Below are 14,818 nucleotides of genomic sequence, written 5' to 3'. Positions count from 1 at the left end.
AACCAGTTGGCCCTGTTCAGGCTTTTAAAAAAAGTTAAAAGGCTGGAATTAACAGATGACAAGTGACAGTGGATCCCTTTTAACATCATTTTGTACCAGAGATGTGAAAAAAAATTTGAATAGTGGTTTTGTAGGTAAAATATTTGCTCTTTTTCTCAAAGCTAACGTTTGTTATATTGTTAATAGGGACATAAGGGAGCAAAAACAGTGGACAGAAATTGCTCTGACTTCAGAAGTAGTTCATCTGGTTGATTTCAGATTGTCCTGTAAAAGCGTTGGAGCGCAGCTGTGGTAGTTACTGATGCAGTGAAGGAAAGTCTGCTGAAAATTCTTGGTGCAGAGGCAGAATCAGACCTCTTCATCTTCAGGACAGAGTAGTTATATTTACTGTTTTATTTTTTGACAGGTTGTTGTGTCCACTAATATTGCTGAGACATCATTAACAATAGATGGTGTTGTGTTTGTGATTGATCCTGGGTTTGCAAAACAGAAGGTAAATACTACTTAATTTTCTCTTTCTTTACAATAGGAAAGATACTGGAATCTGGTTTGCTTAGGTAACTCTTCCCTGTGTAAACACTAATAGGTCTTTTCCCAATTGAAATCTTGATCTTGATTGTTTTTTGTTTTGTTTTTTCACTTATGGTAGGTTTGCACTTAACCTGCAAACTTTAGATATCTAGAGCAGTCCAAAACAGTGCAACGCAGAAGAATTTTATTTTCCAAAAATTGAAATGTGAGGATTTTGAGAGTTAGGCCTGGAATATGGATTTCCTAGATACTTTAGGAAGGGTGGGTTTGTACTGTGTGTCTGTGCTTGAGAATGCTCAAGAAATCGTATGAAAGTAAATAAAAATGGTGCTAGAAGCCACCTCTTCTTCTTTTAAGTCATGTTAGCGTAGAAGAGTCCAGTACTAAAATGAGAAGAGAGAAATGATACTTAGGGTAGTACTGTTACTTTTCAGTATTTGTAATGTACTGTTGCAGCCCTGAAGATTGTCATGGAGCTTGGGTTGTGCTTCTTGGAACATCATGGGATGTTTGGAGAAACTGAAGTAGCTTGTCTACAGCCAACCCAATAACTAAAGAAAGCATAAAATACAGATCTTCTAATCTTCATTTAGTTTTTTTCACTGACTATAACTGTCTTTATAACTCGGTTTCTTACACCTTTCCTTGAAAAGGCTGACAATGTGTACGAGTTAAACTTTTGCAAAATGAGAGATACAGCAGAATGTGAGTACAGCCAATGCATCTTCATACACAAGTTTCAGTCACCATTTAAGCTGAGGTTTTTTCACAGGTAGTTCTTATACTGGAAGAATACCTTCTGTAATAGGAAATAAAGCTTTGGAGATGTTTTATACCTATTCATACCAGGAGGGTGTTAAAACATGGACCAAATAACCTCTTCAACTGAAACTACTATCTGACTACTGCTTTTTTTTTTTTAGAGTATAATCTTTTCCATGAGCTGGCAAGGCTGCTGTTTATGTATGACTGCAATGGAAATTTTACAGTAAATTCCAGCATATATTTCGTACTGTGACAGTCTGCGTGTACCCTTGCTTTGTCATCGGTCTGATTTTTACAGTTGCGTTCAGCCTTAATGTTAGATTTTTCTGACCTCTCGAACATGATTGTTCAACCTTATAATTGTATCAGGACAACTCTTTTTTTCATTGAATTATTTGGGAACCAAGAGGGCATTTAGTGTTCCGTAGAACAAGTTGGACACATTTCTTCTGCCATGAAAATCTTACCTAAAAATACACCCATTTAAGGAGGACAGGGAGCCTGGCAGGAGTTGTTACAAATGAATAAAAAGTAAATGCTGTTCTCTAGGCAGTTGTATTTGAAGCTTTCTGTCACTGATCCAAAGGCTTTTGTAGCCAATTTTTTTTTCTCCTTTCAGATACATACAACTTGTGATTTTTCCCAGTCAGAAGCTCTGTTTTGAAAATAAGTTTAAAGCAGTCTTTATTTTTTTTAGATAGCTGTCTTATCCATGAGCGGTGTTAATTCTTTTCCTTCTTTCCTGCTCTGATTCCACTTTCAAATAGGTATACAATCCTCGTATCAGAGTGGAGTCTCTCTTGGTGACTGCAATTAGTAAAGCTTCTGCTCAGCAGCGAGCTGGCCGTGCTGGTCGTACTAGACCGGGCAAGTGCTTCAGGCTTTATACAGAGAAGGCTTACAAAACTGAAATGCAGGTAAGATTACTTTTTTAGATTGCGTATATAAGAATATCTGATCGATATAGGTAGTTGAGTGCTATGCTACCAAGCCAAATCAGAATTTGAATGCTTGTGTAGTTTAAAGTGTTTGGAAGAACAAGTGTTCTGAATTTTCTATTTTTCCCTCCCCCCTAGGACAACACATACCCTGAAATTTTGAGGTCTAACTTAGGATCTGTAGTATTGCAGCTCAAGAAGCTTGGTATAGATGATTTGGTGCACTTTGATTTTATGGATCCTCCAGGTACCTATTTCTGTTTTATCTCTTTCCTCAAAGTGTTATGCTTTGACTTCTGAAATCTTTATTTTGGTGAATATTTTATATAACAACAACATTGGATAAATTCTTTTATGTTTTTTCACTGTTTTTCTTGTAATCCATAAGGAATGTATTTTGTTTATCCTGAAATTTAGTGCTCTGTGTTTTATCAAAGCAGGCTTTTTATGTTTCTGTCTGTGTAACAGCTTTTAATGGAACCAAGAAATCTACTGAATGCCCCTTACCTGCAGAGGATAAGACAAAATTATGGGCATTAGAAAATCTGTTACTTGATGGAGTTTTTTACTTATCACCTTGATTACACATTCTAATTGTGCATCAGTTAACAATTGTACATAAATAAAATTGGCTAGCCTTTTTCAAGCTGAATACATGTTTTTGGCTCAAACTATAAAGTTAATGTGCGTCTCCCTTCTAACAGTGTTAAATGTTCATATAGACTTTAAAAATAACTGGGTTATATTGCTAATTAAAAACAGACCAGCCATATATAAATACATCGAAGTTGGTTGGTTTTTTCCCCCCTAAAATAAAATTATGATTTATAATCTGTAAGCTTTTAAATAGCTCTACAGAACAATTGCATTCTTTGTGCTATGCAGCATGTATGATAGCTTAGCAGGAGAGCTTTTGGATTTCCTTCTGTTTTTCTTTGTTGGTGTGATACACACTCGCAATGAGGAATGCAGGATTAAGAGAACATTCTTACAGGCTTAGATTTGTGTAAAGCTGATATAGCTGAGATTTTAAACTGTATCGATCTAATTTTGTATGGAACAAGGGAAAACGCATCACTGCATTGGGGAGGGGAAGTGATATTACTATGATACTGAATATTCACAATGCCACTGCTGTCTGAATTTTGAAAAGCAGTGATCTTCAAACATTCAAAGCTTTTGACCCAGTTAAGAGCTTTTCTAAATAAGTGATATCCTTCTCCCCCCGCCCCCCCCCCCCCCCCCCCCCCCCTTCATTCACGTCTGGATGTATATAACTGATTTTAGTAAGAATTTTGTGTTTGGAAGTCAGTTGAATGCAGAAAGAAAAATAAGATGGCTTATAATAGTCTGTGCTTCCTCATTTTTGCTTATTCCCAGGAGTTTGATTAATGTGCCTGCCTAAATATTTTTTTCTTTCAGCTCCTGAAACTCTGATGAGAGCCTTAGAGCTTTTGAATTACCTGGCTGCTTTAAATGATGATGGAGACTTGACTGAGTTGGGATCCATGATGGCTGAATTTCCATTGGACCCACAGCTGGCTAAAATGGTTATTGCAAGTTGTGACTACAACTGTTCTAATGAGGTCCTATCTATTACTGCCATGTTGTCAGGTAATAGCAGGGAGAGAGATACTAAACAAAATGCAGATCTTCAGTTTGGGAAAAATTTGCGTTTTCCACTTCAAAAACATAAACAATACAAATATATTTCTAAAAAAATTAGAATTGTTTTTTAAAACTTCATACAGGGGTTTAATCAACAATTATGGGTCTAATCAAGCATTATGGGTTTATGTAGAGACCTTGAAGCTAATGAATAGTAATGTTAAGAAATTAACATGCATAAAATGGTCAAACAGTTTGCTCCTAACTTTAGTTAAAAGTGTATATATTTGAGTTGATAGAGGGGAAAGAATAAGGCTAATGGAACAAGGTTTCTTCTTAGACTCATAGTCAGGACCAGAAATGTCAGCTCAACCATTCTGTTTTTAAGGTAGTGAAATCTATTTTGTATTGTGCATTCTTCTGCACTTTGATAAATTGCAGTATTTCCAAAAGGATTACAGTGTAATTTATATTAGACCATAAGTTTATACATGAAATTATGATACTTTTTTCAGTCATTAAGTGGCAAAGCTGAAGAACAGCCATTACTTTTAAAGGGAAGAAAAACTTTGGGGGAGGATATATGTTTATGAGAATTAATTTGCGTGCACAGCTGTACTTTGCTGTGTTACTTGAGTAGCACTGCGTCAGCGCAGAGCTGCTTGTCGAGAGCTTGATGAGAGAAAAATGTTATCAAGCAAGCCTTGTATTTCATTTCCCATTATGTAGAACTGACTTCATTTTGTAGTTAGTTGTCATAGGACAAGCAGCAAGATTTAGTCTACTATGAAAACGGGGATGTTCTTACTCATAACTACTCTTGTCTTTTGGGTGTGCTATTTTACCAGGTTCTCCACAATGCAGGTGTACTGGTTACATGCTTAACTTGGTTGAATAGAGAGGGGAAAAAAAATGTTGGCTAAGTGTAAAATCTGTTGCTTCAGTTTAGTCTTACAGTATATTTGTATGAAAGTTATTTAAGAACAACCTAAAATGTTTGTTGCAGAGTTATGATTGTTCAGACTCAGAGCAGATGGGCAGGGCAGAATCGTAATAATTTTTTTTAATTAAATGGTAGGCTTAATTGCGGAGGTGGTGGTAGGTTGGTGCCTGTCTTTCTCTTCCCTTCCCTCTCCCTCCCCCCAGTCTCTACTACAGAACAGTAAGTCTAGTATTTTTGTCTGTGGTCTTCAACTGATTTGTCTTACTTATTTTTCTGTTTACCTATTCCCAGGCCATGATACTTTTTTTGCTTTAAGGCATAATTAATGTAATGATAAATAAGTTAAAAAAAAAAACCAAACCCCAGAAAACAACTGGATTGAAGCTGATTAACGTATGGGTTGTAACTAAAATTCTGCTCTTAAAAAAACCCCCATAGTCCTAGTATTTGTGAGGACTATTTCCCAAAGTAAACACTTTTTTAAACCAGGGGCATGACTGTATGTTATGGTGCCTTAAGTCCACATAAAGATTGTCAGGCTCTGGATAGCGATCCATATGTTAATAGTTTGGACTGAACGGAAAACTAGATAACAGAAAAGAGCAGAGAAGAACATTGAATAAATGAGCAGATTAAATGACTGTACTTTGTTTTATAAGAGCTGTGGGGTCTTGCTGTGGGATAGAAAGTGGTATTACTTATTCAAAACAGTGTGTTAAGCCAATGATAGAATAATTTGGAATTTGCTTTTATTAGTCTGAGTTTGAAATTGAAATACACTTTATATATTTTCAAATGCAGGACCCAAAATACAGGGTGTTTATTTTGCACCTGCATTTCCATTTTCTTTAATGCATTGGTCTTTCTGATTTGTTACCATGTGATTCACTGTTGCAGAGTGTGTTTTTTTCTCAAGTTCCATCCAGTATTCAACTCAACATATGTTTGAAATGTAGTGTTTTGGGGCTTTTATGGGAATTTAAGAATAAAATAAAGTAAAACCACATAACACCCCACAAAAAGGCCCTCATCTGTTAGGGTGTTCTCATGTGAAGAGGAAGGATTTGTAGCATCTTACTTAGCATTAATTTTATTGACATTTAACCTCTTAAAAACTACATCTACTTAAAACCAAACAGGAGAAAAAAACCCAGTAGATCTCTAAACTGAGGATCTCTTATAACTCCTTTCAACATCTCTTGAATTAGTATTGATATTACAAACCTATAAGAATGTTGACAGACCATGAATTAAGTTGGCTGCAATACTGTTTGGTAGTCTGTATTTGGAAAGGGAATGTTAAACCACGATTTTTGGATTCAAGTCAGACTGAGTCAGATTTATGTAAGAGAATATAATGATAGAGAAAGCTCATCACATCGTGATTTTTTTGTTTGTTTGTTTTATTTCAAGTAGTGCCAAAGGACAGTTTAACCTTCCACCACTACCGCTACCATCACAACCTTTAGACTTATTAATACCTTCATTCACATGTTTCTGTATACCAGTGCTGATAACAATACCATCTGGGGAAGAGGACTCAACTTTACTAATGTGTTCTGTCTAGTAGCAGACTTGTGATAAAACTCATGTTTGTTTAGACTGTGCTAGTGCAGTACAGTTTCAGAACTACCTTCTTCACTCTGTCCATAGAACATTTCTTTGGACATTTCTTTGTCCATTTCTTTGCATAGAAACCAAATTTGCAATTAAAGTGTTTTGTTCCATGGGGTACTAGCACCTGGTAGAGCTATCAGCACTGGGTCTTGAACTAAGATCTGTTTAGCCTTCCAGTATACATAGGCAATCTTGATGGCCTTCAGACTAGAGATTTTGATGCCTACATATAGTTCTATTAAAATAATCAGGTACTTTGTAGCTTTGAAACCCTCTTGTCTTACAGATGTGGTTAGGTGTTGATGTACCAAATCAAGGTAGTAAACAGTCCAAGATGCAGTTGGAGGCCATCCTGCCCTGCCCTATGCTCTGTGAACTGACCTAGCTAGGCCTTGTTCCTCTATCTGTGAATGCGTGACTCATCGATATGGGCGTTTGTGTTGGGCCCATACCAACCTTGTTTAGTCCCACAGTGTTTTGTTCGCCCCACGGAAGCAAAGAAAGCAGCAGATGAAGCCAAGATGAGGTTTGCCCACATAGATGGAGATCATTTGACATTGCTGAATGTCTACCATGCTTTCAAACAAAGTAAGTGTCCACCTGTTTTAGCAAAATTATTTGTAATTATTTGTAATACTTTGTGCCAGCTTTCATTCCTGGGTTCCAAGGACAGTTGAAAGGCTTCTATTGTAATCATCATGTTTTTTTTCAAGTATGTAAAAGAGCTATTTAAGTACTACTTTCCTTTGGGGGGGGGGGGGTGAGGAACAAACAAAAAACTAGCCAAGAGATCATGTAATAAACTGATGAGTATGGAGATAAGCCAGGCTTTTAAATCAATGCTGGGTAACCTTGGACAGAAGGAAGTAAGCATTCCTATAATTAGGAAATACTGGAAGTTTGTTATCTGACATTAATTATAGAAAAATCTGTATAATTACTTTGTAATTTTTCAGGGAGAGCTGTGCAGAAAATACTTTGACTTTGCAGAAGGATATGTTCCTAGAACCAAAACCTTTTTAATCCTAACTTTTTAATATAGTTAGGAATTCTGTAATAAGGCCTTGGGATGGATTGAGAGGCAAAGGGGTGATACATCACCGAGAAGTAACTTAGAGCCATACGATAAATGTGTTTCGTTTACCTCGTTTCTGTGTATGGATTTCAGGGAAAATGTATGGTCCTCCTCAGTGTAGTGAAGTATATTTTAGCAGTTTGAAAAAGATGGGAATGGACAGGTGAAGCTAGGAGTTCTCTTGAAAAATGACTACATAAGTGGCACATTCTTTTAAAACTGACTTATCCTGGTGGTAACTAAAAAGATTACTCTTAACTGCCAACCAGGTTAAATTAGATGCTCCAGTTGCATTTTCCTGTAAGCAAACGAAAAAGCAAGTCTTTAACCCTGTGTTTAAAAAAAAAAAACAAAAATAAAACACAAAATGAAAAACAAAAATCCACAACTCAGTGCCCCTTTTTTGTTGCAGCTTTGATCTAGAAATTTTGTGTTGAAACGTTCTAACACACTATCATTATGTGGCAATCCAAAATAAGGGTATCTTCAGAGTAAAAGGCCAAACAAAAGTATTCAAAACTGTTAAAACAGTAGCTAAGAAACTGCTACTGAACACCTGTGAATTGGAGACATCTGTTGCTTGTTAGTTACTAGGATCCAGTATCTTGCAGACATTTTGTGTGTACGTGCTTCTGGATGCCACTGCTTTCGTGCTCAGGTTACTGAGGGATGGAATTATTTGGTGAATAATCTTTTGTCCAGTTTCACTGTGATATTGAGTAGGATTTCTGGGATTCAGGATCAGAAGACAAAAGGCTGCTACTCTTTGTATCTAGAACAATATAAAACAGTTACGGGTCATCTAAAACGCACCGTTCAAATGGCACAGAAAGTAACATGCTATGGTACTTCAGTTATGGTTCTACTGTATAGAGTACAAGAGCTTCAGCGTTTGTACTTAATTTTAAATATATTCTGTAAAATAAAGCACAGAAACAACTTAAACTTTCCTCAAATTATGTAACTTTCTTTTCAGTGCAAATTAAGAATAGTCTCTCTCTGAACAAGAGATACTTTAAGTTTTAAATTTTGTTAAGGCTGGTTTTGTTGGATTATTAAACTGACAAAGATTAGAAGAGCATCACTTGAAAAGTAACGGAATTGTTAGGAAGAGCTGTGTTTCTTGGCGTTAAACTTGCAGGTTTTTATCCTGACAGAATAGCTTAGGCTTGCTGTCTTAACAGATTTCTTCTTAGAGCTATCAGCAGTAGAAGACTTAAGAGTACAGAGTTATGTTGCTACTGATGCTGTATTTTACCAGGCACCTACATTTACTTAAACCGCTGTGAGGTGCGTCACGCTTAGATTAGTCTGTTTGTATAGCTCTTAACTGTTAGTTGAATGCTTAAAGGAGAGTTTGGTTTCTCAAATACATTATAATTATGTACAACCTTCTTGTGTGTTCATTGCACGCTGCAGTTAAAGATTGTGCAGTGTTCCTTATGTTGAGTTGCGTTTTACACTGCATGTTTGGAAGACGATTTTTGTAGTTGCAGGATGTGGTTTTTTGAAACGTGTGAAATTTATTGATGTGGTATTTCAGAAAAACATCAGTGATTATGTGTATATTATGTTGGTGAGGGGAAAAAAGCTGATTTTTTTTTTTTTTTTTTTTGTCCTGACCATGTGCTTCCTGAATAGAAAACAATTTGGGCATGTTATCTAATGCAAGAAATTGACTGAATAAACCAAGAGCTGTTGTCATTTATAAAAGTTTATGGATTTTTTTTTTCTGGTTCATCTGACTGATCAGTCAGTTAGCTGCTGTTTTATTTACTTGTTCTAATTGGATGAAATACTCATTTTTGATTCATGTTTTTTAATGTTGCAGATCATGAGTCGGTTCAGTGGTGTTATGACAACTTCATTAACTACAGGTCCCTGATGTCTGCAGACAATGTACGCCAACAGCTGTCACGAATCATGGATAGATTTAATTTGCCTCGTAGAAGCACAGACTTTACCAGCAGAGACTATTACATCAACATAAGAAAGGCATTAGTTACTGGGTATTTCATGCAGGTATGTGTGCATTCTTATAGGGAACATAGTTCAGTGTTTACGTGGCTTTTAACGTTAGTATTGTTATTATAATTTATCAAAACTTTACGAATGTTACTTAAGTTATATATGGCTAACTATGTTACCACTTAGTCTTGTCAGGTTGCTTGGTTATTACTCAAGTAGTAAATTTTTTAGTCAAATCTTACTTGGAAGAGAATTTGTAGGCAATCTTACTAGTATCAAAATACTGTTTCTGGCATGACCAGTCAGGAATTGACCACTGACTTCTGAATGGCTGAGGAATTAACTTCATAAAACATTTTCAAAGTAACTGCAGAATATGTAGATTTTAAATTATTTGTAATCTGATACAAATAGGGGAAGTATAGTTGTATCTAAACATTAATTATATGTAATCCTTATGGAAGGAGAGTATTTTCTTGTGCATACTTTTCCATATTTATATTTCACTTTTAAACTACGTGAGTCACAAGTACTGGAGCAGGTGTGTAATCTCAAGATGTATGCTGTTTGAACTTGCCTCTTGAACCAGGATGGCGTGGAAGCCAGTCTCCCCAGCTACCTCCTGGATGCTTTGCATTTCATGTTAAGCATTCCTCCAAGCTAGAATGCAGGCTGTGTTTTTTCTTTGGTGGTGGGTGGTGGTGGTGTTTTTTTTTTTTTTACATAGTCACTTCCTGCAGTGTTTTTTCTCTTCAGTGTTCATCCCTGGGGCTAGAAGAGTCCCTTTGCTGGCTCTTGCAGATGCAGGGGTACAGAACCTTTAATAGGAGTGAGTCTTCATCCTCATTGACTCTGGACATTTGAGCACAAAAGCTTACCAATTGAAAAGGGAACCATTGGTCAGCGCTGTGCAGCTTAGAATAGCAAGCAGCTTGACAGGCATGTGCTTACCACATCCTGACTGGGGCACAGACTTGGGTACCACATATGTCTAAACCCCCTGCCAAGGAAACAGTGCCTTTCCCAGGGCTAAGCCACCCAGCCAGTCTGTAGCAGAAACATGTTTCTGGGTTTTTGGAATACAGGATTATCAATGTCAGCAACTGCATTTCACTGTAATGCAAATGGGAGAGTAAGACTGTTGGCTGCTTTTAAATATTAAAATGGTTCTAAAGACTGACTTGCTGTAACCCTTTGGACAAGCAAGCTAGTCACTGTGTTCAGTCCTTGCTTTTTGGGACATGTTTTCCTCATCTTGCTTGGGGGATGCTTTAGTATACATTCCCACCCACACCTTTAATTTTGTGAATGTTTTGCAAGACAAAGAACAGTTCTGCCGAACAGTTCTGCCCAACAGTCCTTGTTGGGCCCCAGCTGGGATTGCCACAGTTGCACTTTTATTTGGCAGAGTATGGCTTCCTTCATTTGCTTGGATCTATAGGAGGTTGTTCCCTGTCAGGTTTGGTTTATGTTACTCAGAGTGAAACTCTTCCATCCTCCCATGGATGTGGAACTGCACTGTTGGTGTAAGTAACTTTTTGTCCTCTGCTGCTCAGGAGTTGGAGATCTGACTTTATATTTTTTCTGTGAATAGAGTAGTAGGCTCACATAGATGAAAATGAAAGCCTTTGCAGAAGTCTCATTAGGCTTCCATGGTCAACAGGTTGTTTACCACCCCTCTAACCCAGAATGCCTCATTGAATTTTTGGGCTCAATCAAGAGATAGCTATGGCAGACCTGTTGAAGGCATTTGGAGTTGAAGCCATTTCAACAGTTTCTCTTCTCCTTTGATGCATTTGAGTCCATTTTATTTTGAGTTTCTTTCACTCCTTAACCTTCGTGATAGTGTGGTACATGTTTGACCTTGACTCTGAACCTTCTCTCATGAATTCCATGTTCCTTTGAGTAACCTTCAGTAGAAAACTTATAAATACTTACAAAAACTTTAAAATATAAATACTCAAAAGAGACGTTATTTACCAGCAGCTCAAGTATTTAAAAAATGTAGTCTGCATGCACATTGTACTCTCTCTAAGCATATATTCAAGCTCTGGCATTTGGGCGCTCTTGTTCAGGAAACCTGCGTGATGAAATGCATGCATCAGTCTTTGTCCTCTTAGTACAGAACATATATGGATTTCCAAGTCTGAGCACTTGCAGAACATGTGCATGTATGGTAGATTGTCTCTGCATGTGAAGTACTATGGTCTGAGCAACACATGGCAGAAGTTGATTCTTCAAACTCTTAAGTTTAAAAAAGCAGTGTGAAGTGGAAAGAACAGTAGCAGCCGTTCTTCTGAAATAGTTCTCATTGACTGCATTGTTTTCTACTTTGTTTTTAGGACACCAAGCAATTACCAATCATAAAATTTTACCGTAGAAATTCCTGTACTAATCAAGACCTGTGGTTGATGTCAGACAGTGCGAGCCTGTTACCAACTATTGAAATAGTATTAATTGTATAATTAGTACTAAGGACTGTAAATTTGCCTGCTTTCAGTTGTGTCAGTGACTGATAAATGTGGAATTTCTGCTGGTGACGAATCATCTTTTTACCCCTCATATTTAAATAAAAACTTGAATTCCAGTAAATCTTGAAAATAAAATACATCAGAGAAATACTGCTTTCTCATAATTTAGTGCTAGACATATCCTGTCTTAAGAAGGAAGAGTGTTTGGAAAATTGTACAGCTTCAAAATAATCGTAATTTAGCAACAAAACTGAAAAACTAGGTATAGATGATTATTTACTGCTAATTAAAATCTCATTCTTGCTGCTACTCAGTCTTTGCTATTTTGTGTATAGAATGATATATATTTTGAAGTCTTTATGTAATCAGGCTCCTACAATAATAGAATGGTAAAAAAATAAACTTAGGACATGAAGGTGGTCACCAGTGCAGTTAATAGTATTCATTTTGCTCTATAAGAATGCAGAAGAACAGTTTAAAACTTTGTAATAGCTTCAGAAACACTGTTGTGTGCTCTGCAAGCAAAAATTGCAGAAGTCCAAGCAATTGACATTGCTCCTTTGGTGCATGCTAGCATTCTTTTTTCAAAGACAGACAAGAAACAATCTTTTCTCTAAGCTGTCTGTCAAGGCTAGCCTACCAAAATTTTCAGCTTTAAATCTAAAAAAGGTTCGATCTTATGATGCTATTCTTCCTTTTGCCCTTTTAAGTGCATTTGGATTAACAATGTTTGACTAAAGAGCCCTGGTCTTTAAAGCCCCCCCTCTATGTTCAAGGGCATGATAGATGATAATAAATAAGCACACTTAAAATTTCAGAGGAGGGTGTGTCATTCTTAATAAAATTGTGACTTCCTTGAAACCTCTGTTATGAGAACTTGAACTAAAACTTTTTTTCCTGTGGTGGCATGTGCCATAGTGGCCACTGTTTCCATGTGGGTTTGTCATGTTGATAAAAGCATTATAATTGTCTCTAAATCATCAGCAGGTAGGCTTTCTCAGTCTGTAGAGTAACCTGTTGCAGAGAGGCATGGGCTGGCTTGGCTCTTTGTGATCCTGTTAGTCATGTTTGTGTAGCTCCTTGTGCTGTGTAGTCAATAGCATTAATAGCTTTTCCCTCCGTTTACAGCCCCGTTTTTTGTTCAGGTAGCCTAATTCACAAATGTTCTATATGAATACATGACAAATTCCTTGATGATCTTGGGGTTCAAGTATGTTCCCTGGTACCTTGCATACTACCACTACTCATTGAAAAATGAACGCATTTCCTGGGCGTGCTTTGTATGATTCTGTGCTTTCTGTGGAAGCTCATGTCTTCTATACTCTGAAAAACATCACAAAAATCACAGAATGGTTGAGGTTGGGAGGGACCTCTGGAGAATATCTGGCCCAACCACCACTCCATTGTATTTTACAGGCTTTACAGAATTGGTTGCATGCCAGGGGTTCAAAGGAGCATAAGTGCTGCCTCCTGTGCATCCTTATTCGCTCCCTTATGTCAACCTTGGTGCTTGCCTGAGCCCATTCTGAATTCTTCTAGCATAGTGATCTGGCAAGCTTCTTACACCTTCAGAGAAGCAGGAGAACCAGCTCTGTTAGCTGTGCTGAAACAGCTTGGGCCAGGAGGGAGCAGGAAAATGTAGTAGCTGACAGATCATCATTGCTTGCTGTGGAGCCATAGCTTCGCTGTACATATTTCATGATAGTGTTGCGTTACTGAACCTGAAATTCTTTACCAATCTGTGTGCTAACAAGCATACTTAATAGAAACATCTAAATAGGATAAATACTATAGCGCAATGTCAGCTCAGGATCCAAGTAAGTGACAATAGTATGTAACCACTTAAAGGTGACTTATCCCTGATATCCGTGTTCTGAGGAAACACTTTTTTCTTAATTGGGGTTATTCCAGTCCCTGTCCTTCCCTGGAAATTAAGAGCTAACTGTACATTTCTGTAGCATTTCTTTTTCTTTGAGTAAGCTTAATTAGTTATTTCAGAATCTTTTTACTTCAGAATGATACAAGGTAAACAAGAAATACAACTCTTTACTATCATTATAAATGGCATGGAAAAGGAAATTGGGAAAGCTAGATGATGAGACTTCACTATTTTAATCCATCTGAGTGAGACTGAGGTGCTAAAGGTAAATTGTATTGATCTAAATTTAACAGCACACTTTCTAGAATGAAACCTAAATAAATGAATTCTGTCCTTTTATAGGAAGAACAGAAACAGATGAAGCATCCAAATATTTTTGTATGCATGCTTTACTTTTGATCTGAAAAATTAAATTGATTTTTTAAAAAAATACATCCTTAAAAAAAAATCATAATCCCACCGCAGCATATGTGCTGTGATTGTGCTAGGACTGTGACAGATGAGTTTCTAGTCTAGTCTGGCTTGCAGCTCTACTGCTATTTAATTTTGCAAACATTGGATTGAGTTGGGTGAAATCAAGCCTACATCATTACAGACAGTGCACTGTTAATCTCCATTTAAAAGAGCCTCTGTTGGCTCCCAAGACTTGAAATACAGTAGCAATATAATCTCTAAAATCTTGGGTGAAAAGATTTGCAGGCTATTGAAATACTTTGTTTCACTCCTAAAACATGTTCTAGATATTAATGTCATAAAATATAAGAGAAGCATACTCAAAAGTAGTGATTTGTTACTAAGGAGATACTCTGACTTAAAATCTGAGGTAGCTATTGCTTTAGAAATCCTGGGATTTTAATCTAATAGATGAAATTAACCTTTGACTAGGCAAAAAAAGAAAAAGGTGAGATATATCTAGGAATCAAGAAAACAAGGAAGTACCCAGACTATGTTAGAGGAGAGCAGCTAATGATGATCTGATTAAAAGTGTGTCTTTCAGGCATCTTTCAGCCATTGTCCGTCCTG

General features: G+C 36.8%; 1 protein-coding gene across 2 annotated transcripts in view; it reads left to right on the top strand.

The window, feature by feature from the left end:
- Nucleotides 1-14,818, top strand: part of DHX15 (DEAH-box helicase 15) — a 48,076-nt gene that overhangs the window by 29,754 nt on the left and 3,504 nt on the right. For both annotated transcript variants that reach the window (XM_059817393.1, XM_059817394.1), the window contains 6 exons: nt 407-493; nt 2,064-2,213; nt 2,373-2,481; nt 3,657-3,848; nt 6,868-6,990; nt 9,309-9,499. In XM_059817393.1, the coding sequence (XP_059673376.1) occupies nt 407-493; nt 2,064-2,213; nt 2,373-2,481; nt 3,657-3,848; nt 6,868-6,990; nt 9,309-9,499 (852 nt within the window). The remainder of the gene's footprint in view (nt 1-406; nt 494-2,063; nt 2,214-2,372; nt 2,482-3,656; nt 3,849-6,867; nt 6,991-9,308; nt 9,500-14,818) is intronic.

Source organism: Gavia stellata, chromosome 5, assembly GCF_030936135.1.
Source record: "Gavia stellata isolate bGavSte3 chromosome 5, bGavSte3.hap2, whole genome shotgun sequence".
NCBI lineage: Eukaryota > Metazoa > Chordata > Aves > Gaviiformes > Gaviidae > Gavia > Gavia stellata.
The sequence above is the reverse complement of the archived record's forward strand: the minus strand, read 5'-3'. Positions and strand labels throughout refer to the sequence as shown.